Source organism: Pseudorca crassidens, chromosome 9 (assembly GCF_039906515.1).
Source record: "Pseudorca crassidens isolate mPseCra1 chromosome 9, mPseCra1.hap1, whole genome shotgun sequence".
In the NCBI taxonomy this organism is placed as follows: Eukaryota; Metazoa; Chordata; class Mammalia; order Artiodactyla; family Delphinidae; genus Pseudorca; species Pseudorca crassidens.
Window position 1 is genome coordinate 12301755 of NC_090304.1, and position 23460 is coordinate 12325214.

The 23460-nt window shown below is 50.8% G+C and overlaps 1 protein-coding gene across 8 annotated transcripts; it reads left to right on the forward strand.

Annotated features, from left to right (window-relative positions):
* The first annotated feature begins 338 nt into the window (after positions 1-338).
* SLC43A3 (solute carrier family 43 member 3) lies at positions 339-23446 on the forward strand. 8 transcript variants are annotated; one of them, XR_010946035.1, is made up of 14 exons: positions 339-722; positions 1352-1718; positions 2102-2222; positions 4953-4999; positions 7824-7900; positions 8126-8218; positions 9040-9179; positions 10319-10413; positions 11427-11603; positions 11829-11948; positions 15623-15817; positions 16409-16532; positions 22793-22957; positions 23352-23446. XR_010946035.1 is itself a non-coding variant. In XM_067748984.1 (13 exons), exons 2-13 carry the CDS (start codon positions 1535-1537, stop codon positions 17249-17251), a joined length of 1467 nt encoding a protein of 488 aa, XP_067605085.1. In that variant the 5' UTR covers positions 347-722; positions 1352-1534; the 3' UTR covers positions 17252-18344. The 8 variants fall into 8 exon arrangements, 5 of the variants coding, with proteins under 5 accessions (XP_067605085.1, XP_067605086.1, XP_067605087.1 ...); XR_010946033.1 differs by having other exon boundaries at positions 342-722; positions 15623-15809; XR_010946034.1 differs by lacking the exons at positions 22793-22957; positions 23352-23446 and adding an exon at positions 17150-18344 and having other exon boundaries at positions 340-722.
* The last annotated feature ends 14 nt before the right edge of the window (positions 23447-23460 follow it).

The window sequence follows — 23460 nt, forward strand, 5'->3', positions numbered from 1 at the left end:
AGTGGAATGGCAGGCAACAGTCACTGAAAGGCCAGGCACCATTTTTTTTTTTTTTTTTCCTGTCTGCACTGTCTAGTTCCGGCTCTTGGTTCTCTGACTCTGTGTTGGGATTTGCTGGCAGCACTAGGAGCATGAGATCAGGAGAAAGGATTGAGCTCCTGGGCAAACGGAGAGAAACGTATTCTGTGCCCACCCGCGTGGTGCCGGTAGAGCACAAGGAAGTGTGTGTGTGTGTGTGTGTGTGTGTGTGTGTGTGTGTGTGTGTGTGTGTGTGTGTGTGTGTGTGTGTGTCTCTCTGCAGGTAAGCCGTCTGTGTGTGTGCTGCGACTGTGTGATCTTTTCCGTGGGGCTGCCTGTCCGTGCGCAACAGAACTAAAAGTATCTCGGTCAGGGGAGGGAGGAGGGGCAAAGGAGCTGAGAGGCTGCCAGAGGATCAAGAGAGGGAAACAGATGCTGCTGGGGTTAGAGTGAAAGGAGGGACGGTCTCAGGGCGTGGTCAAAAAGAGCACGGTATTGTGAGAGCTGGAGAACAAGGAAGTGATGGAGAGCGGTTCGCGGTGGACCTCTCTGGCCCCGCCCATCCCGGCCCTTCCGGGATGTCTGGGGGCGTGGAGGGACTGGGAGGGGCGTGGAGGGACTGAGAGGGGCGAGTGGAGGCGCGAATCTAAACGTCGCAAGGTACGCCGCCGCCAAACCCGAGAGCTCCGCGCGGAGGCCGGCAGGTAGGACGCGGCTCGGGGCCGGGGCCGGGGGTACTGGCAGCGGGGCCGCGGGGACTAGGCCAGGGGCTCTGTGGCTGGGCAGACCTCGGGGCGCTTCTGCTGACCACGTGCTAGAGGGGGAGCGGGTGGGGGTGGGGAGCGGCTTCTGGGCGCTTTCCTGGCAGATGGTGATGTGAGGAGGGGCGTTGGGAAGGGGGTTATTGGGAGCCCTGGCCGAGGGTCACGGAGGATCGTGTGGAGGTGGGGATGTTTTTGCCCTTAGACTGGCCTGCGACGTGACTAACCGGACCATGTGACCTTGGGAAGTTGACAGAGTCCTCTGAGCTTTTGTCAGTGAACTGAAGATAAGAAAACACCCTCTTTGCCAAGTTATTGTGAGGCTCTGTGAGGACCTGTGTGAAGTCCCTTACCCCCTGTTCCTGGCTTTCAATTGCTGCTGTATTTTACTGGACCGTCTCCAGAGCTGGGGCTCAGTTCCAGCTTCCCCACCTGTTGCCAGATGTGGGATGCAGAGGCATTTGCAGCTGTTTCTAACACCTGGCTTCTTTGTCTATCCCACAAAGAACCTTTGTCCACCTCTACCTTTCCCACAGGCCTGTGTACCAAGCAGCCTCTGCCTTATCTTACAGGATCCAGGGAGTCGCCCACTGATGGTTTTTACCCAGGCCCGAAACAGCCGGCACCAGAGAGCCACCTGAACAGAAGCGCCTGCCAAAGCAATTTTCCAAGTGCTCGAAAAGCGGGCTTTGCAGCTCCTGTGGTCAGCGCAGGAGGCCACCAGCGGGATTTGAGGATCAGCTCCACCTCGGACCATGCAGGGCCAGAGCCTGCCCCTTCGTGTAGCCACCCTGCTGACGGGGCTGCTGGAATGCCTCGGCTTTGCGGGCGTCCTCTTCGGCTGGGCTTCCCTGGTGTTTGTCTTCAAAACAGAGCATTACTTTGAGGAGCTGTGTGAACCGAATGCCAGGCTGATGGGCAATGCCACGGGGCTGGATGGTAAGGGAGGAGGGCTTCTCTAGGAAGCTGAGTCTGGTTCCCAGGTGGTGGGAAGGGGTCGGAAGGACTCCACCCCCTGCCTCCTCTGCCAGCATGTCTATGGTGAGAGGAAGGGAGTGTCAGCTGCCCCCGCCCTCAACCTTGGTCTCAGAGGTCCCTGGGGAGGGAAGTATCGGCTCCCAAGAGATAATTAGGGGCAGTCACGTCTCCACTTATCTAAGGGAGAACTTATCCTACCGGGCAAGCTGTCCAAGATGGAAGAGGCAGCCCTGGACGGGAGCCAGGCTGGGTGCCGGCCTGGCAGGCAGGCTGGGATGGATGGGAGGTTGGCCCATCCACCCTGGGCTCTTGAGATCTGCCTTTCTCTCCTCCAAACTGCAAAGCCCAGGACGAGCGCTTCTCACTCATCTTCACCCTGGCATCCTTCATGAACAACTTCATGACGTTCCCCGCTGGCTACATCTTTGACCGTTTCAAGACTACCGTGGCCCGCCTCATAGCCATGTAAGTCCCAAGGGGATCTGAACAGGGGTGGGGCGAGAGGAATTCTGGCAGCAGCTTTGTTTGGAGGGAGACCCAGGCCAGGCAACTGGGTATCCCTGCCCCGGCAGCCCTGCTAGAAACTGCACAGGGTGTGGACTGTGTCTCGACCTTCCCTATTCCCCACACCCCTGCTTCCCTTTCTTCACCTCCTTCCTCTGTTGCATGTGGAACTGCATGCTGTACGATGTGCTGAATAGAGCAGGAGCCCAGGCCTACTTCCTGTGAGGGCTGGCCTGGGACAGGTTATGCAATTAGCAAAGCCTAGGATTGTCACTCTCGGGGCTTCCCTGGTGGTGGTCCAGCGGTTAAGACTCTGCGCTTCCAGTGCAGGGGGCGTCAGTTTGATCCCTGTTGGGGAACTGAGATCCCACATGCTGTGCGGTGTGGCCAATAAATAAATAAAAATAAAAATAGAATTACCACTCTCGCCTTCATGCCGGGGACCTTTGTCCTCATCATACCTGAGTGACTAATCCTCATGCTCGTCACCACCACCATCACTCCCCAGAAGCTTAGGTAGTAAGGTGTCCTGGGTGTCTCCAGTGGTGGGATTTCAGTTTCCCTCTGACGGGAGGGGAGGTCACGGCGGGTGGGGGACTTGCTGGCTCCACGGGGTGCCACTGCAGCTGGCCAGGTTCGGAGCTAAGCGGCGGGCCTGCGGGGGAGCTGATAGGACCCAGAGCCGGCGCCTCCCAGGAGGCACGTGAGAGGCTAGTTGTCAGAGGGACCGGAGGGTGGCTGGACCAGGAAACAGCCTGGAAGGAAAGCAAGCCCTTGGCTCTCTAAGCCTTTGGGTGCACGATGACGCTGTCAGTCGCTCTTGGAATTTGGTCACCTGTCTCCTCCTCTTTCCCGTCCTTCTATGCCCACTCCCTCTTCTCCAGCCTTTAGTGTGTTAAGAAAAACCCAGTCTTCCCACCTGTGTTTCTCCTTTACTTTTACACAGAACTCTGCACTTCTGGTCACCAAATGTGTGGGAGCCTTTCCCACACCAGGCAATTCTGTGGCACCAGCTGGGTGTCCTATCATTTAACTCAGTTCTGACACTGTCTACCTGGAGATACAGCATCAGATCCCACAGGTTAAGGGCTCAGTCCCACCAGACTGCCCTCCACCTCAGATGCCAATTGCAAGTGGTAGGTCCCCAGTTTACCCACAACTTCCGTCTGACTCGGCTGCAAACCTGGGATTCCTGTGACCTCCTCCCCCTTGGATTCAGTTATTTGCTAAAGGGCTCACTGAACTCAGGGAAACACATATACCAGTTTATTTATTTATTGCGGTACGCGGGCCTCTCACTGTTGTGGCCTCTCCCGTTGTGGAGCACAGGCTCCGGACGCGCAGGCTCAGCGGCCATGGCTCACGGGCCTAGCCGCTCCGCGGCATGTGGGATCTTCCCGGACCAGGGCACAAACCCGTGTCCCCTGCATCGACAGGCGGACTCTCAACCACTGCGCCACCAGGGAAGCCCTATACCAGTTTATTAAAGGATATGATAAAGGATACAGATGAACAGCCAGATGAAGAGACGCATAGGGCGAGGTCAGGGAGGGTCCGGAGCCCAGGATCTCTTCTGTCCCTGTGGAGTTGGGGTGCAGCACCCTCCTGGTCCATGGCTGTGTTCACCAACCTGGGAGCTCCCCAAACTCCATACTCTTGGGATTTTATGGAGGCTTCCTCGTGTAGGCATGATCAGTTATTAACTCCACTTCCAGCCCGTCTCCCCTCTCTGGAGAAGTCGGGGGCAGGGCTGAAAATTCCAAGCATCTAATTATGGCTAGTCTTTCTGGTGAGCAGCCCCCCTCCAGGACCCATCCGGGGTCACCTCATTAGAATAAAAGATGCTCCTAGGGCTCTTATGTGGGAATTTACAAGGGTCTTAGGAGCCCTGTGTCAGGGACTGGGGACCTGGACCAAATATGTATTTCTTATTATCAATCAGTATCACACTTAAGCACTGCTTTTATTACCCCTTGCTTTTAAGAGAGTCCCGTAACCTTGGGGTTGTGGTCCTTAAACAATAACATCCTGGAACTTTAAGCTTAGGACCTAGATCAGTCAGTCCAATCATCTCTCTCTTTTTTTTTTTTTAATGGTTAGATTCTTTTTTTTAATTTTTTTAAATTGGGGTATAGTTGTTTTATAATGTTGTGTTAGTTTCTACTATACGGCGAAGTGGAGTTCCCTGTGCTATACAGTAGGTTCTCATTAGGTATCTGTTTTATACATATTAGTGTATATATGTCAATCCCAATCTCCCAGTTCACCCCCCCCCCACTTCCCCCACTTGGTGTCCATACATTTGTTCTCTGCGTCTGTGTCTCTATTTCGGCCTTACAAACAGGTTCATCTGTACCATTTTTCTGGATTCCACATATATGCGTTAATAAGCGATATTTGTTTTTCTCTTTCTGACTTCACTCTGTATGACAGTCTCTAGGTCCATCCACAAACATCTCTTCATAGAAGAGGCTGCTGAGGCCCAGAGAAGGGCAGTGCCTTGCCCAAGGTCACACAGCAAGAGGAATTAGAACTCAAGATTATGATTTGTAAACGAGGCACTAACCCCTTTCTTCAAGGGCTTGGCTGGTTGGGACTTCTAGGTGGGAGGACCTTGGCTCCACGCACCCTCTGCCCCTCCAGCTTTCTCTCTCGTTGACCGCATTCTCCATCTGCCGTTCTGTGTTCCAGATTTCTCTACACCAGTGCCACGCTTACGATAGCCTTCATCTCTGCAGGTGAGTGCTGTCGGGAGGGACACAACCTCAGGGGCAGCTGGTGAATGGGCAGGTGCAGAAGGTGATGGATGGGCAGGATGCACTGACCCCCACAGGTATTCAGAGATCCACAGACTTTCAGCTGGAAAGAGTCCTTGAGAGAGTTATTGCTGGTCTATAAAAACAGTTCAGTCTAGTGAGACATGCAAAAAAATAAGGACAGTGGAGGGACTGCTTCAGAGAGAAGAACTTATTCAAAAGATTACATCCTTCCGGGCTTCCCTGGTGGTGCAGTGGTTGAGAGTCCACCCGCCGATGCAGGGGACACGGGTTCGTGCCCCGGTCCAGGAGGATCCCACATGCCGCGGAGCGGCTGTGCCCGTGGGCCATGGCCGCCGAGCCTGCGCGTCCGGAGCCTGGGCTCCGCCACGGGAGAGGCCACAGCAGTGAGAGGCCCGCTACCGCAAAAAAACAAAAAAAACAAAAAGATTACATCCTTTCGTTATGTATTAAATGTCCTCTCTCTCTTTTTTTTAATGAAATGATAATAGGAATGGCAGTTTTCGAAAATATCCTGACTTAGCCGGGTACAAACTGATAACCCCAGTGTAGTCAGAAGTTTTCTTTTCAAATTTTACTGGTCTATAAGTGTATACAGTTCCCAAAGTCTGGGAATTCCAGTCTGGTGTATTCCCCACTTCCTCCATTACGTAGAGGAGAAAACTGAGGTCAGAGAGAGACCCTTTGCAGAGACTAGCCAGAGGCCCCAGAGCAAGTTAGTGGGAAGGGGTCCTGGGACCCTGGCTATGCTCTTTGCTAGCATCTCAGTTATAGAGGCCAAGAGATGCTTTCCAGTATTCCTCCCCAGTGCCAGATTACGTGGCTCAGTTTTTGGGTTAGGAAATAAAAAGTACCTAACTCTCCTGTGTCTAGTACCTGTGCTGAATCTGTTACTTCATTTGTGTTCAGTGAACGCAAAGCTGACTGAGGGTCTCTGTCTGAGCAGATCTCATGAGGTAGCCTGGTTATTTAAAAACCACTCTGCTCGGGACTTCCCTGGTGGCGCAGCGGCTAAGACCCCGTGTGCCCAATGCAGGGGGCCGGAGTTTGATCCCTGGCCAGGGAACTAGATCCCACGTGCGTGCTGCAACTAAGAGTTCACATGCCCCAACTAAGGAGCCCACATGCAGCAACTAAGACCCGGCACAACCAAATAAATAAATAAATATTTAAAAAAAAAAAAAAAACAAAAAACCACTCTGCTCATCATACTGTCTTCTTACCTAAAAGCCTAAGCATGGTTTTCAAGTGGCTGAATGTGGAGGTGATGGCTGGGTATGTTTGACTCACGTGTGTGAATCACTGGAGTCACAATATTCCCTTCCCCCCTAAAATAGGGCTTTTTGGTTTTGGAAAAAGCATGCTATTGTGAAAGGAATCTCAACCAACCTTTAGTGCATTTGAAGACGTACCTTTTATAGAGACAGAAATTGAATGGTAAACAGTGTGAATGATCTAAAATGAGCAAGTGTACAGCGCTTCTCAAGGTATGGAACAAAAGTTACTCGGATAATAGTTACTTTGGAGAATATTATTAGGAAGCACACATGCTGCATTAACATTGAATCACCTGGTGGGAGAGTTACTCCCTTTTTATTTCTCACTAGCCCTCTGATTTCATGCACGGAAGTCTTGGTTTGGGCTGGGATGATTTTAACACTATGACAAGAGCAGGTATCAGGCTTTGAACATTCTGAAGGCCACTGCGTTCAGTTACAGTTGAATAACAGTGTTTTCATTGTATTTATTTTTACAGTTATCTCCTATTCACAACAAGCAGCACAAGTTGCTTTTCATTTATACTAACGATATAAAGTTTTCTCTTGTTTTGGCCGTGCCATAGTGGCTTGTGGGATCTCAGTTCCCCGACCAAGGATTGAACCTGGGCCACGGCAGTGAAAGCCCAGAATCCTAACCAGTAGGCCACCAGGGAACTCCCAATATAAAGTTTCCTTTAAAAATAATAGATTTCTTTTGGATAAAAGTGAGTCAACTTAAAAAAAAATTTTTTTTGGCAAATAAGACAGGTGTGGGTTATGGCCCAAATCATGAAGGTGGGCAGAAAGAAGGCTGTGACTTGGGAAAGACTAACTTACGGAGGGCTGCCTAGTCCTTGGCACTTTAGTTGTTTTTAGTTCTGCTCTTCTTACCCAACACTTGCCAGACCTATTAGAATGATTTTTTTGCATGTCAGTCTTTCCAAGGGCAAGAAGTATTTATTCATCCTGCATTTCCAGTGCCAAGCACAACACCTGGCACAAAGGAAATGCTCAAAGTTTAATGAACAAAAGAGAGACACTCAGATCTCACAGCGCCTGGTGAGGTGGGAAGAGCAGGGAATGTTATTCACATTTATCAGATGAAATGACTGAGTCACAAATTCAGAATCTAGCTCAAAGCAGTGAATTAGAGGCTGGGCTCAGGGACTGAATCCAGGCTTCTCTTCCCCACAGTGTCAAGGATGCATAGGGGGGCTGCTTGTGGTTTAGTGAGGGAAGGGGGTGGTGGGTTGAGTTGTGCCTCTCTCTGTAGACATCCACCCTGCCAGAGACCAAGGGTCATCTTTGGTGAGGAAGAGGGTGTCTCAGGAGACCTCTGCAGGGTCCCTCCACAGGGGCACGTGAAGGAGCCGTGACCAGGACCCTAAGGTCCTTGGAGGATGCTGGGAGGCTGCCTAGAATTGGGGCCCTAAGCCCAGGATTGTAGGGAGCGGGGGGCCAGAGTTTGGGTTGCATGTTTGGGCTGCACTGTGACACCTCCCCATCTCTGTCTTGGATTGTTCCAGACTCAGCTGTGCTGCTCTTCCTGGCCATGCCCATGCTCACCGTAGGAGGAATCCTGTTTCTGATCACCAACCTGCAGGTGTGAGCCTGCCCTAATCACGGGCCCCTGGCTGGAGGTTGGGGCGGGTGGAAGGAGGGAGAAGCACTTTGCTACATTGGCTGCCTCTGATGGGGTTGGCCCAAGCCAGGGTGGTAGCTCCTGGGGTGGAGGGTAGGTCTGGGTATGAGGGCCTGACACTTGCCGGGTGCACAGGAAAGATTTCACGAATAAATAGGTGATTCAGGCTGATCGTGTGTCCTCCAGATCGGGAACCTATTTGGCAAACACCGTTCAACCATCATCACCATGTACAACGGAGCATTTGACTCTTCCTCGGCAGTCTTCCTTATCATTAAGGTAAAAGATAGCAATGGCCTGTGTTTATCTCCCCGCTGCTGGGGAGCACCAGGCATCCGTAAACAGCCGCCAGGGTGGAAGGCAAGAGCCTGGGCCAAGCCTCCTTCTTAGAAGCAAGTTTCAGCCCCTAATTCTTACACTGACTTTTTGTATGATGAAATACACCCAGGGACTTCCCTGGTGGTCCAGTGGTTAAGACTGCGCACTGCCAAAAAAAAAAAGACTCTGCACTTCTACTGCAGGGGACGCGGGTTCAATCCGTGGTCAGGGAACTAGGATCCTGCTTGCTGCGTGGCAAAAAAACCCCACCTAACATAAAGTTTTCCATGTGAACCATTTTTAAGTGTACAGTCCGATGGCATTAAGTTCATTCGTGTTGTTTTACGACCATCACCGCCATCCATCTCTAGAACTCTTCTCCACCCTGTAAAACTGAAACTCTGTGCCCATTAAACAATAACGCCCATTGTGGGTACCCCCCCCGTCTCCTCCTTGCCACTGGCAACCACTGTCTTATTGTCTATTTCTGTGAATTTGACTACTGTAGGTACCTCCTAAGTGGAATCATATAGTATTTGTCCTTCTGTGACTGGGTTATTCCATTTAGCCTAATGTCTTCAGGGTTTATCAATGTTGTAGCAGGTGTCAGAATTTCCTTCCTTTTTAAGGCTGAATAATGTTCCATCGTATGTATGTGCCACATTTCCTTTATCCATTCATCCGCGGATGGATACTTGATTTGCTTCCACCTTTCAGACGTTGTGAATAATGCTGCTGTGAACGTGGCTGTTACACTGACCTCTCCTCTCCTTTGTCTGCAGCTCCTTTATGAACAGGGCATCAGTCTCAGGGCCTCCTTCATCTTCATCTCTGTCTGCAGTGCCTGGCATGTTGGGCGTACTTTCCTTCTGATGCCCAGGGGACACATCCCCTACCCACTGCCCCCCAACTACAGCTATGGGTAAGGACTATGAGCTGGTGATGGTGTGCCCAGAGCCCCTCATCTCACCTGGAGTAGGAAGCAGGGATGGGACAGACATGGTAAGGCAGAGGAAACCTGTCTCAGGAGAGGAGGACTAGACCAGGGATGTATTAGTTAGCTACTGCTGCATAACAAACTACCCCAAAACTTAATGGCCTAAAACATGAAGCATTTATTATTTCCACAGGTCTGTGTGTAGCTGGCTAGTTCTGCTGATCAGGGAGCTGCTTGGATGACCTTGACAAGGCTTCTCATGCCTCTGATCACCTGGTGGGCTAGCTGGGGGCTGGCTGGTCTAGGATGGCCTTACTCACATGGGGTTTGTCTGGCCATAGGGAGTGGCAGGGATTTCTGGGTCACGTGGCTCTTATCCTCCCACAGGCTAGCTTGGGCTTCTTCACATGGTGGTCTCAGGGTTCCAAGATAAATGCCAAAATGCACAAGGTTTTTTCACTTTTAAGCTGAGAATTGTCGCAGCATCACTTCTGCTGGGTTGTCTCGGCCGGGCAGCTCCCAAGGCCAGCCCAGAGGGAGGGGACGGGGAAGTGGTCAGAGCTGTACTGCAGAGGGTGGAGAGCAGAGGCGGGGAAGACATGGGACCGTTTGTGCCGCCAGTCATCCAAGCAGTAGAGAGAGGGCATTTGTTTGCTGTTCAGCAGCCCCATGCGCTCTGATTTCATCTCACAGCAGTCCTGAGATACGCATACTTCCCTCCATTTTCCAAATGAGAACAAGGAGGCTCAGAAGAGTTAGGTCTGAGCCGCGTTGCACAGCCTCAGGAAGAGGCAGAGCTGGGGTTTGAACCCAGGCCTGTCCTGTTCTTCCTGCACTTCAGTGGTTCCCAAACATTGCTGCGTATTAGAATTGCTGGGATCACTTGGAGATCTTTAAAAAATGTGGGAGCCTGACTCCCACGCCCAGACATTCTGATTTAATCGGTCTAGGCTGTGACTTGGGCATTGGGGTTGTGAAAAGGTGATTCCAGTGTATAGCGAAAGGTACTATCCCCCCTCCCGCCGCACACACACACACACACACACACACACACACACACGGCCTGAATCTGAGGCTCGGCTCACAATTCTTGGGTCAGGCTGATGGGACTTCTGTTTCCACAGCCTGTGCTCTGGGGATGGCCCCAGAGAGGAAGAGAAGAAAACGGCTGAGTCCCAAAAGCTGGAGCTTTCAGAGAAGTTCCTTTCACCCAAGGAAGGTGAGCCCTACTGGTTAACCCATTTCCCCTCCGGAACCTGGCCTCTCCCCACAGCCACCTCCAAAGCTTTCCCAGGGACTCAGAATCAGGAAAGGACAGGTAGGGAAAAGACCTGCAGGATCTTCTCAACCCCCTCAGTTTATAGGCGGTCCAGAGAGGGGCAACATTTTTGTCTCATCTCTCCTCTTTGTCCCCCTTTTCTTTCTCATCTCATCATACCCCTTCCCCTCGCAGCCAGTCTTCCATCATTTGCCTTCCCTTCCCCCCACTCCTAAGTCTGCCTTATTTGTCCCCATTTCTGCAGGTCCGCTGGGTCTGTCCCGTCTCCATCACTGCCTCCTTTCTCTCCTCTGTCTGTTTTGGGTCTTTGGTTATAAACCTCACAAACCACGGCTGGTTAAGGTAGAAATGAGAACAGGATTCTGAGAAGTTCACAAAAGCAAGGGCAAAGTGAACTTGCCAGGCTCCATCCAGGAAGAGCAGAACCAGGGGACCTGCCTCTGGGGACCCCAGTCTGAAATCACAGCCAGTCTGCCTCTCGAGGAGAATGATCAACTTGGTCAGCCTTGGGTGAGGAATGGAATGCTTAATTCGCAGTCCCATCTGGACCATGAAGAATAGGGCGGGGGGAGATTTCCAGAGAAGACTCAGGATCCTGGTACGGAAGGAAAAGAAGGGGCTGTGGATCAGCTGAAACACTAGCTGTCTTTAACTTTCTCCTCTCGTCTTTCTTTTCATCATCCTGGCTGAGAAAGATTAGGAAAGTGTTAGTGCAAGAAGCATCATTGAGTCCAAGCTGCGATAGATCAGATTTCGGCAGGCGGAGCACGTGGGAGGCTCATTCAGGGTGGTGGGGACAGGATGACGCGTGGAGGTGGCGGTGTGCCCAGGAAAGCAAGAAGAGCGGGTGAGCTCAGACCTCAGGCTGTCCTTTCAAGACCCCTGCACTCTTGCCCATCCCTGCCCCCCAACTTTAAGTGTAACTCTTGCCCAAATCTTCCTCTTCCCACCAGAGATCCCCAGACCAGGGCAGCAGCAGCAGGAAGCCCGCTCTCTCTGGAGCTACGTCTTCTCTCGGCGCTTTGCCTGGCACCTGGTGTGGCTGTCTGTGATACAGCTGTGGCACTACCTCTTCATCGGCACCCTCAACTCTCTGCTGAGCAACTTGGCCAGTGGGGACAGGGTGCTAGGTATGTGACGGGGCTGGGAGGCAGCGCATCTGAGCACCACAGCTGGGGACTTGGAACCTCGAGCGGCGGGGCGCTGAGCTCAGCAGGGCTCTGTGCTCCAGAGAAAGGTCTGAGCAGGGGTGTGGCGAGGAGGGTCAGGCAGGGCAAGGGCCGGGTGGGAGGGTCCTCTTCCGTAAGGCACTCCTGGAAAGTTCTTACCGCCCAACCCCTCTCTGCCCTTTGCAGTCAGCACGTACACAAATGCCTTTGCCATCACTCAGTTCTTTGGAGTGCTGTGTGCCCCCTGGAATGGGCTGCTCATGGATCGGCTGAAATGCAAGTACCAGGAGGAAGCAAGAAGGACAGGTGAGACCTGGGCTCCAGAGGATCAGGGAACCAGGAGGGGAGAGATCTTTATTTTCCTCCATGCCCATCTTCTCTTTTCTTCTAAATCCTTTTCTACTTGCATCTGTCCGTTCATCCATCCATCACTCATCCATCCATCCATCCATCCATCCATCCCTCATCTGTCCATTCATCACCCATCCATCCATCATCCAACCACTAGTCACTGAGTGCCAATTATGTGCCAATCACAGTTCTAGATTCAGTAACGGACAAGACAGATACGTCCTTGTTCTCAAGAAGCTCTTCTCAGTCTAGAGAGTGGAGAAATGCCAGTAATCAAGCTTTACAGTCCATGAAGTAAACCTGCAGGGAGCTATGAAACAGAAAGAAAGGCACATAACCTGTTCTGGGTGGGGATGGGATGGGTGTCAGGGAAGGAAGTCTTCCTGGAGGAAGTGGCATCTAAGCCAAGACCTAAAGGAAGAGTAAAGACGTGAGAAATTGAAGAGGAGGGCCTTGGGAGGGTGGCCCAGGAGTACAGAGGAGTCAGGGTGGTGAAGGGGAGAGTGAAACATTAAGGAATCTGAGGAATCCCAGAAAGTGATTCGGGCTGGCCAGGGCACAGAGAGGTAGTCGGGAGGGGGCTGGAAAGACGGAGGTAAGAAGGGACAGGCCGTGTTATGCCAAGGAGCTTGGACATGATCCTTGGACAAGAATGGAGGAGCAGGCATGCTGAGGTCTCTCTCTTTTTTTTTTTTTTTTGACCTTGCACCTCACGGCTTGCAGGATCTTAGTTCCCCGACCAGGGATTGGACTTGGGCATACGCAGTGAAAACGCAGAATCCTAACCACTGGACCACCAGGGAATTCCCTTTACCCCTATAGTTTCATCTCTCCCACTTCTCACTTCCCTGAGCTGCTTCTCCTAACCCTGCTGGAGTATTTTAAAACAAATCTCAGACATCAGATCATTTCATCTGTAAATACATCAGTTGGTAGCTCCAGCAAATAGGACCTCTTTTATTTAAATTAAACATCACCATAATATCATTATCATATGTAAAACAGCCCCGCATCATTTCTTAGTATCATCTAATAATGTAGACCTGTTCAGATTTCCTTAATGGTCTCACCTATGCCTTTTTATAGTTGGTTTGTTCAGATTCGCATCCTTACAGGGGCCACACAATGTACTGATGTGTCTTTTAGATGTTTTTAAGTCTCTGTGTCCCCCACCCCCTTTTTTCCCTTTGTTGTTCATTTATCGAAGGAACTAGGTTGTTTGTCCTGTCAGATTTCCCACATTTTGGGTTTGGCATCCTTTTCATGTCATTTAAAAACGTTTCTTTGATTGGGTCTTTCCTGTAAACAGGCAGAGTAATATTTTTATTAATACTAATATTTAATATTTTTTGGCAAGAATACTTCAGAGCTGGAGCCGTGGGCTACCTACAAGCTCTCGTCATCAGGCCCTTAGTACCCGTGGTTTTGTTCTTATGATGTTAAGATTGATCAGTGGGTTCAGACATTGTCAGTCTGATCTGCGCATTATAAAAGTTTCCCATCAGCTGCAGGCCTAATGATTTTAACAGCTATTGATGACCAGTGCCTAGACCCATTATTTTATTAGGGTCGCAAAAAGGAGATTTTCTATTTCTATCTTTCCTTCTGCTTTTAATAGCTAGAATTCCTCTAGAAAGAAAACCTTTCCTTTATTAAGTATTTCGTTACCCTGAAATAAATGCATGCTTTTTCCTCTATTTACTAGTTTTAGAAAAATGATTTGGTGCCCTAGAAACTCCCAGGGGTAACCACTCATAGTTTCTCTTTTTTTTTTTTTTTTTTGCGGTACGCGGGCCTCTCACTGTTGTGGCCTCTCCCGTTGCGGAGCACAGGCTCCGGATGCGCAGGCTCAGCGGCCATGGCTCACGGGCCCAGCCGCTCTGCAGCACGCGGGATCCTCCCGGACCGGGCCACGAACCCGTGTCCCCTGCATCGGCAGGCGGACTCTCAACCACGGCGCCACCAGGGAAGCCCCATAGTTTCTCTTTTAAAATCTCATTTTAAATATATTTGACATGTTTCAATCCACCTCTGTCACAATTCTTCTCAAATTATCTCATCTTTGACTATCGGCAACTTTACCAATCCACTGTCTGTGTCCTTAACAAATAGTCCCATTAGCTTTAGAGAGTGTCTTTCCCTTCTGTCACAAGGAGATATTCAGGTCCGTTTCATTGGGTATGTTTCCTGGCCCAGACCTGAAACCAGCCATTTCTCCAAATAGCCCTGGGTCCCTTTAAATGAGAAATGGTATTTAAAGAGTGCAATTTGGGTGCTAAGGTTTCTAATTCTCCTGGGTTGTCATTGCTTTTAGGCCTCTGAGGTAAGATATACATAATTTTTTGGATGAAAAAATACATCATGAGTATCCAGTACTGATATTTTAATTGAAATTTTACTTCCTTGACTTTTACATTTGTATCTCCTTTCGTCTGAAAATCTTGGTTCCTAAAATACTCTAATATATGCTATATTAATATATTTACTGTATAGACATACAGTGTATACTATATACACATACTATATATATATATAGTACTTTACAAATACATTTTATGCATAATTACTGGTTTAGCATCATCAATACTATTAATAATAGTACGATTGCTGTATGCTGTTTCTCCCGTCCTCCCTCCTTTCTTTCCTTCTTTCCGTTCTCATCCTGAGGATACATCCCGTAAGAGCTGTCAGTCAAATTACAGTATTTTAAGAGTCGCCAACTTGATATAAAGTTATGTTCATTGGTTTCATCTTGTTGGATTTCTTTTGGAATTGCTTTGCTTGTTTTCTTCCTATTATTTTATTTTAAATACATTTGCATATCAAACATTGACATTCCTAAGCCAGAACTATGAAACAAGATACAGTCAAAGAAGTTTAGTTTCCTTCTCTGTTCCCTGTCCTCCATTCCTTCCCTCGTTAGGTAACTGTTTTTGTTTTTGCTTTTCCTTAAAGACAGACTCTGTATGTGTGTATAGTTTTGCTTTCTTAGATAAAAGGCAGCGAATCGCACACCCTGTCCTGCACTTCCTTTTTTTTTTTTTCCGGTACGCGGGCTCTCACTGTTGCGGCCTCAGCGGCCATGGCTCACGGGCCCAGCCGCTCCGCGGCATGTGGGATCCTCCCGGACCGGGGCACGAACCCACGTCCCCTGCATCGGTAGGCGGACTCTCAACCACTGCGCCACCAGGGAAGCCCCCTGCAGCTTTCTTTATGTAACTCTCTGTCCTGGGTTTGCCCCACAGCCAGGCTCCCTCCTTCTGCCTTTAACCCCTGCCTCATTCTGTTATGTGACTGCAGCGTAGTTGGTGCTGCGTTCCCCTACTGCTGCTGATTTGGTTGGTTTCCAGTCTTCTGCTATTACCCATGGTGCTACCCAGAGTATCTGGCTGTGGGTTGAGGGCCCTCCCTGTCAGGAGGTCATTGTGATAATCTATGAGTTAGTGATGCTTGCCTATAATTAGGATGAGTCGCCGGGGTTGGAAACGAGTGGATACATTTGAATGATGTTTAGGAAGTGAATTATCACCACTTGTTGATGGACTGGAGATGGGGCATGTGTGGAGAGAGGGTTCAGGATGACCCCCCTGCGGGCATCCACGCAGCCTCTGCTCTTCCCTTTGGCCCAGGTTCCTCGGCCTCGGCGGCGGCCCTGCGCTCAACAGTGCCTTCGCTGGTCCTGACGTCTGTGCTGTGCCTGGGCTTCGCCCTCTGCGCCTCCATCCCTGTCCTCCCCCTGCAGTACGCCACCTTCACCCTGCAAGTGATCAACCGCTCCTTCCTCTACGGGGGCAATGCTGCCTTCCTCACCCTCGCGTACGTAGGTGGGCTTGGTATGCGTCACGTGACGGGGGCACCCTTGGGCCAAAGGGAGGCGTGCTGGGGGCAAAGAAATCAGGAGGTGAGGACCAGAGGTGGCCAGAGGAGGCACACAGCGTCTGGGAGCAGGTGTAGAGGAGGTGGAGGCTGGTGGGAGGGTTAGAGCCTTCATGTACCTGAAAGCTCCCCTCTGCCTCGGTTGTCTACTCTGTGAACTCCTATTCACCCTCCAAAGCCCACTTCTGTTCCAGCTCTCCCAGGGAAGAGTAGAAAGAAAGCGTCTTTCTTTCCTTGTGCCTCTGTATTCTTGCTTCCTCTGATAGTGCATGCGTCATCTAGCATGTAGCGGAATTATTCACGTGTCTTTTCCTTGAGACCTCCCGGGGCACAGCCTGTGTCTGGGTCCCTGCTGTTTCCCCGGGATCGAGCACGGCGCCATCTCTTTGCTCTGTCGTTTGAAAGCCTAAGCAAAGGTGAAGGAGGGGAGCTGTGTGGGTGTGGGTGGATAAAGGCAGGCTTAGGCTAGGGGAGCAGGGGGCTGACCAAGGCCCACCACAGCCAGAGCTCACTGGAACCTCATTTGTCTCTCTGCCCAGGTTCCCTTCAGAGCACTTTGGGAAGCTTTTTGGGCTAGTGATGGCCTTGTCAGCTGTCGTGTCTCTGCTCCAGTTCCCAATCTTCACCCTCATCAAAGGTCCCCTCCAGAGTGACCCGTTCTACGTGAGTACTGTGGCGGGTTGGGGGACCCTGGCCTTAGACCAGCAGGGATGTCCAGATTGGGACAACTGTGTTGGTCCCCAGCAGGGGGCGCCCCCCACCTGGCTGGGGTGGCCTGGGTGTGGTCCCTGCAGGAGCATTTCTTCACATGGGTACATCCTTGGTCTTGCTTCTCAAACTGGGGTCAGTGGGAGTGCCCTGCCTTGTGCTGGGGGTGGGGGTGGGGGTCCCTGAAGCCAGAGGGTTAACGTGACACAGCTTCTTCCCAGGTCACTGAATACTCTCTAGGCCTCTGTTTTTTCATCTGTGTAATGGGCACAGGGACTTCCCTGGCGGTCCAAGGGTTAAGACTCTGCGCTTCCACTGCAGGGGGCGAGGGTTCAATCCCTGGTCAGGGAGCTAAGATCCCACATGCCATGGGGTGAGGCCAAAAAAAAAAAAGGCATAATATAATATTCCCCTACCCCCCACCCACCCTGCTCCATGGGGCAGAATGGAAAATAACCAAGAGTCCATCCCAGAGGGCACCGTTGGGTCTGAGTGGAAAGTAGGGGATAAACCAGGCAGGATTCTGGTTCCTCCACTAGTGGACTTCGCCTCACTGCTTCCTCTCCCTCCAGGTGAATGTGATTCTGGTGCTCGTCACTCTTCTGACGTTTGTCCACCCCTTCCTGGTGTACCGGGAGTGCTGTCAGAAAGAAAGCCCCCCTGGGGTTGCCTAGTTCAGAAGCCCTCCCTTTTCAGCCCCGAGGACGTGTCATCTTCCTTCACCTTTGAGCACCCCGTGTCCAGAAAGACTTTGCCCACCCAGGCTACTTGTATTAAGTAGCCATTATTTTTTCTTAGAACAAAAAGACATATTTAACTGTCCACCAAGCCTTCTTATCGGCAAGACAAAAAGCAAAGTCACGTGGAAGTTCTTAGTTTCAGGGTAGGAAGCGCATGGCCCTGGCAGATGCTTGGCCCGAGGTGGGGTGATGTGATGGGAGGGTGTGTCCCCTGCTTCTCCAGGCCTCTTTGTCCCTGAAGCCCCTGTGTGCCTGGGCCCTGTGCTGCTGGGTAAGTTTCCAGGTGAAGAGTGAGGTTGTCATGGCCGCATTGCCACCTGGCATTCAGAAGTGGCGCCCAGGGCTTCCCTGGTGGCTCAGTGGTTGAGAGTCTGCCTGCCGATGCAGGGGACACGGGTTCGTGCCCCGATCCAGGAGGATCCCACGTGCCGCGGAGCGGCTGGGCCCGTGAGCCATGGCCACTGAGCCTGCGTGTCTGGAGCCTGTGCTCCGCAACGGGAGAGGCCACAACAGTGAGAGACCCCGTACTGCAAAAACCACCACCAACAACAAAGAAAACCAAAACCAAAACAAACAAACAGAAGTGGCGCCCAGCTCTCCGTCAGAGCCCTAGCCTTGTTAGGGAATGAGCCTGGGGAGAAGGAGGGGCAGACCGGGTTGGGTGGGGGCCCTGGGCTGAGCCCCAGCTCTGCCGCTGATGCCGAGTGACCTTGAGCAGACCCTTCTCCCCACCGAGCATCAGTTTTCCCACCTGTAGAAGGAGAGGGTCTTGGAGTCGGAGGTTCTTTCTGGAGTTCACGTTCTAGAAGGTTTTAAGAACAGTGACAAAGAGTCAGGCCACCCGAAGGGCCTTGGGAACCAGCTAGCCTGCTTGACCAAAGGATTTCTGATGAAGCCTTTTGGGGATGTTTTCCTCTTCAGGAAGGGAGATGATTATTTACTTTCGGTATTATATAAAAGCGTCCTCTGGGGAATAGTTTTATAATATATTGAATTATATATTAAATAATTTTATTTAAAAAATAAAGCCTTTCTGCCTAAGGCAACAGCTGCTCCACCTCTGCAGGCTTTGGGGCTGTCGTGATGTGCATGCGTGAGTGCCTGCGTTTTCCTGTCCCAGCCCCAGCCTTGGGGAGCGGATGCAGGGGTGGAGTGGAGGAATCCTGATGTGGCAGCTGGACCCAGAGGTGGGGCAGGAGCCCTCAGACTGCGAACTGGCCACCTGGTCCTGTGCCCTGGGCTTGAGGACCCCCAGCAATCCCTTCCCTTGCCTTCTCTTTCTGTCTCCCCTGCCCCTACCCCTACTGCAATGCTCCCCGCCCCCCGACCCCCCCGCAAACTAGAAGCACTAGATGGAATCAGAAGGTCTGGTGTGAGTTTCAGTTCTGCCTTTCAGCAGCCAAGCAAGTCCCTTAGCCACTCTCAGTCACAACGTCCTCACCTGCGTCCCTGAGGGCGATTGTGAGAATTTAAGGTAATTTCTACTGCCTAGCATGGGGTGAGAGCACTTGAGCATTTGTTCCTTTGTTTACTGATGACTGGAGAGGAGGTAGGTAGCAAAGGGGGATAGGTGAGGGACCGGGTGGGCGAGACGGGAGAATCTGGAACACACCAGGTGTTTTATTTGTTTTATTCCTTTTAGCCAGGAGAGGACTTGGGGGGAGGGGCCGGCAGGCGGATTCATTCATTCATTCAATAAATGTTTTTTGAGCTGCTGCACAGGCATAGGACAAAGCCTAGAGTCCAGCCTGGCGATCCAGGCGGTCAGCAATGTGATGCCAACCTCTCCCCTGCCCTCTTCACCTCCCACCTCCAGGGACACAGAGCTCATCCCTGTGGACCCAGGTTTCTGGTTTAGGATCTGTGAGCACACCAGTTCTGCACTGGGGGCTCACCCTGTCTGCCAGGGAAATCTGCCTGGTCCACTGGGGTCCTGCTCAAAATGTCATCTCCTGTAAAAACCTTTCCTTGGGCTCTCCAGCAGCTCTGAGTCCCTAGGCCTTGGTCACACCCTTCCTGGAGACTGGCCCCTGCCATGACCACCTCTCCTCCCTTCAACAGGGAGCTCCAGGAAGCAGCATCTGGGTCTCACTAGGCTCAGGGACTAGTGCCTGGTTGCCATGCATGTGGTACCAGTTAGGGCTTGTTGGAAGAATGATCACTGAATGAGTGGATTCTTTCTCGTTCGGGCTTCAGAACAAGAACTGGAAGGAGAGAGCATAGCACACGGGGTGGGGTGGGGCAGTATGAATCGGGAGCCGGGCCAACCCTTTTGGCATCCCAGCTCTCACCAGTGTGACCTTGGATGGAACACTTCTCCTCTACATCTCAGTTAATTTATCAGTGTGATTGGAGAGATAGACCTGCCTCCCTGGACTAGATTAGAAATTAGGTCAAGTGCCTAGCACATGGTAGGTACTTAACAGATCAAAGCTATCATTACAGTTAATATATTAAATTCAAAAGGATGCCTAATACCATGGATAAATAAAATGTGGTATGTCCATACGATGGAATGTTACTTGGCGATACAAAGGAATGAGGTATTGATACATGCTACCATATGCACGAACCTTGAAAACATTATGCTAAGTGAAAGAAGCCAGTCAGAAGAGACAGAATATAGTAGGATTCCATTCAGATAGAAAATAGGCAAATCTATAGAGGCAGAAAGTGGATTAGCTATTGCGTAGGGCTGCGGGGAAGATTAGTGACTGCTAACAGTAAGGGGTTTCTTTCCAGGATGATAAAAATCTTCCAAACTTGATAATGTGATGGTTGTACAACTCTGAATATACTAAAAACCACTGAGTCGTACGCTTTAAGTGGATGAGTTGTGTGGTATATGGATTATATCTGAACAAAGCTGTTATTTTTAAAAAAAGCCTGGATTCCTCAGGAAGTGCAGAGAACAGCTGTATCCAGAGAGAGTCAAGGATGATTTCTGGGGAAGATAGGTGCGTGAGAGAAGCAGCCCATGTGTACAGCCCTCATTTCTGTCCCAAGAGCCTCCCTCCTGTAACCTCTTCCTCAAATGGAATCAACCACTCTTTCAAACAAGGAAGCAAGCAACCCAGGGGTTTCACAACTTCCGATTTCACTCAGCAACAGGCTCCCAGTGCAACCCTCTGCTACCAACCTCAGCAGAGAGGGACTCGGGCAAATATGCCCCTGCTGCAGGCAGTGCCGGGCGGCGTCTTCCCTGGGGCAGGGGACAGTCCACCAGGAGGAGGAGGGCGCCTGCTCTTCAAAGGACGGCGACAGCGTGAATCAGAAACATTGTGTGACCATCTCCTTTAATCAGCCTCAATTTACAGGGGATCAAAGTTAGGCTCTGCGTGTAAGTTACATCCAAGATCATCCAACTGTCGCACTGTGGAGCTGGTATTTAAACCCACGTCTGTCTGACTCCTAAGGTCACATTCACATTCATTTTAGACATTACCTTTTGCCTCTTGTGTTTTTGGCCGCGCCGTGTGGACCCTCGGCAGGGCAGTGAAAGTCCTAAACGCTGGACCGCCACGGAATTCCTGACGTTACCTTTTCTTTACATTCATTCTTATGTAAGAAATAAGTAGTTGTTGTAAAGCAGATCAGAAAATAAAGAACTGCGTGAAAAAGAAATACCGCTGTTAATTGCAGCGCTCTGAGATACCATCGTGGCTAACAACTGTGTCCTCCCAGTGGTGCAACTGTGTGTGTGGTGACGGAAACCATCTCGTAGGCTCTTCTTTACGTCATCAAATAGTTGTCAAAAACGTGACTGTGGGGCTTCCCTGGTGGCACAGTGGTTAAGAACCTGCCTGCCAATGCAGGGGACATGGGTTCGAGCCCTGGTCCGGGAAGATCCCACATGCTGCGGAGCAACAAACCCATGAGCCACAACTACTGAGCCTGCATGCCACAGCTACTGAAGCCCGCACGCCTAGAGCCATGCTCTGCAACAAGAGAAGCCACCGCAATAAGAAGCCTGCACACCGCAATGAAGAGTAGCCCCTGCTCGCCGCAACTAGAGAAAGCCCGCGCGCAAGACCCAACACAGCCAAAAATAAATAAATAAAAATTTTAAAAAACTAAAAAAACAAAAATGTGACTGAATGGCTGCTTACAACCCCATCTTATGGTTGTGTCACAACTCGATCCCCCACTCCATCCTGGGTCTCCCCTCACACACGTCTTGGACGTTGCGGTTCCCCCTCCCTTTCTGTCCCCCCCTCTGCTGCCTGAGCAGGGGGTCCCAGATGACAGTGAACCGTGAAAGCAGCCTAGGACAGGTCGAGAGTGTAAATAATAATAGAGCCAGAAGAGCCACTTTGGGAGTTTCTAGGGAATGGCATCACATCCTTTAATCTTCCCTTAATCGTGCTCACTGTTCTCCAGTCTGAAGGAATTGGCTGCCCGCTTCCCAGGGGCGTTGATCCTCTTCCCCTAATTCAAAGCTTGGTGTCCTAGCAGTTATGTCCCGGAGCGCCTTTTTCTTCCAGCCCCTTGGGGGATAGATGCTTCCCAAATGCACTGGGCGTGGCTCTGGGGCACAGCATTGAGTCCCTCCTTTAACGTTCTTTGGGAAGAACAATTCATCCAGGCTCCAGGGCACAGGCTCTGGTCCAGGCTCCGGTCCTTTGTTGGCGATGAGGACTTCACAGATGGGCCATGTCTGACCACTCCTGGGTCCACTGCTGCCCACAGCGGGGCTGACTCACTGGCAGGGTGATTAAACCCAGGACGTTGCTCAGGTCCCTCCGCATTCCGTTTGTTGAGTCCGGTGTTACCTCCCAGGCCTGAAGGTGGACTCAAGCAGTAGGTGCATGGGGAAAGGCTCTGGGCTTCAGACACTTACCAGCTGTGCGACCTCGAAGAAGCCCTTAATCATACGGAGCCTCAGTTTCCTCACCTGTACGAAGATAATAAGCAGTATGGGAGCTGGTTGGGAAGACTACAGAGGACTTTGGGGAATAAAAGGTAGAGGTACCTTGGGCTCGGCCGTGGACTGCCCCAGACCAACTGCCAGCTCTTTACCATGCAAGCTCTGGGACTTAGGTTCACGGTACCTTAGCTTCTCCATCTGTAAAATGGGGATAACAGTAGAACTACATCTTGGAGTTGTAAGGATTAAGCGAATTAATTTAAAGCACTTCAAACATGACATCAACCGCCTGGGATGCAGCAGGCATGTGGTGTGTGCCTGCCGTTACCAGTAACATCTGTGATTCCCTGGGGGATGGGCAGAGTGAGGGGCTCCAAACCTGACGGAGCCTGGAATGTCACTTCGTTTGTTCAGGGCAGAAACCACCCTGCAAGCATTTGCCCAAACTTGTTTCTGTCTAACAAAGCAGCACAGATTCTCTTGCATTGTTTCAAGTGGGAAAACTTCAAGACGAAAAAATGGCTTTCTAATTATCCCAAATCTTAAGCCAAAGTCATTGAAAACTCAATCTTCATATTCAATTTTTGCACTTTTTTTTGTTTCTTCAGTAGTCAATGCAGAAAATCTGTGAGCAGAGAACTGTCCATCACCAGGGATAAGGCTGTGTATTCCTTCTGGAGCCAGGGCCCAGAGGTGACTGGGGCCCAGGGAGGAGCGTGGACAGACAGCCCTGGGTCTCGTGTCCTTGAACCGGTAGTAGCCTCTCCCTTCAGGTGAGGATAAATGAGGCTCCACATGAAAAACGCTTGGCCCTGGCACACAGTAGGTCCCATAGTAATTTTTATTACATACACAATATCATGTTAAAGGTCAAGTGCACATTTTAAAATGGTTTTATTCTCCTTGCTTGGAATGCGTCCCATCCAACCCATCATTAACTCCTACAGTTCCTTCAGCTCTCAGCTCAGGTCTCCCTTCTTTCCTTTCCAGCCTGTTACTGAGTACAGATTTTCATTGCACCAGGTACTTCTCTAGCATAGAGCTTGTCACAGTTGCCGTTCAACATACAGATTAAATAATAATAATGATGATGATGCAAGACTTCCATTAGGCTGGGAACTCTATGTGGGCAGTAACTGTATCTTTTATTACCCCCTGTATCCTCAGGACGTTGCACCCTACCTGGCACAGAATGGAGGTTCAAGAAATACTGAATGTAAGAGAGAGACAGGGACTTCCCTGGTGGTACAGTGGTTAAAATCCACCTGCCAGTGCA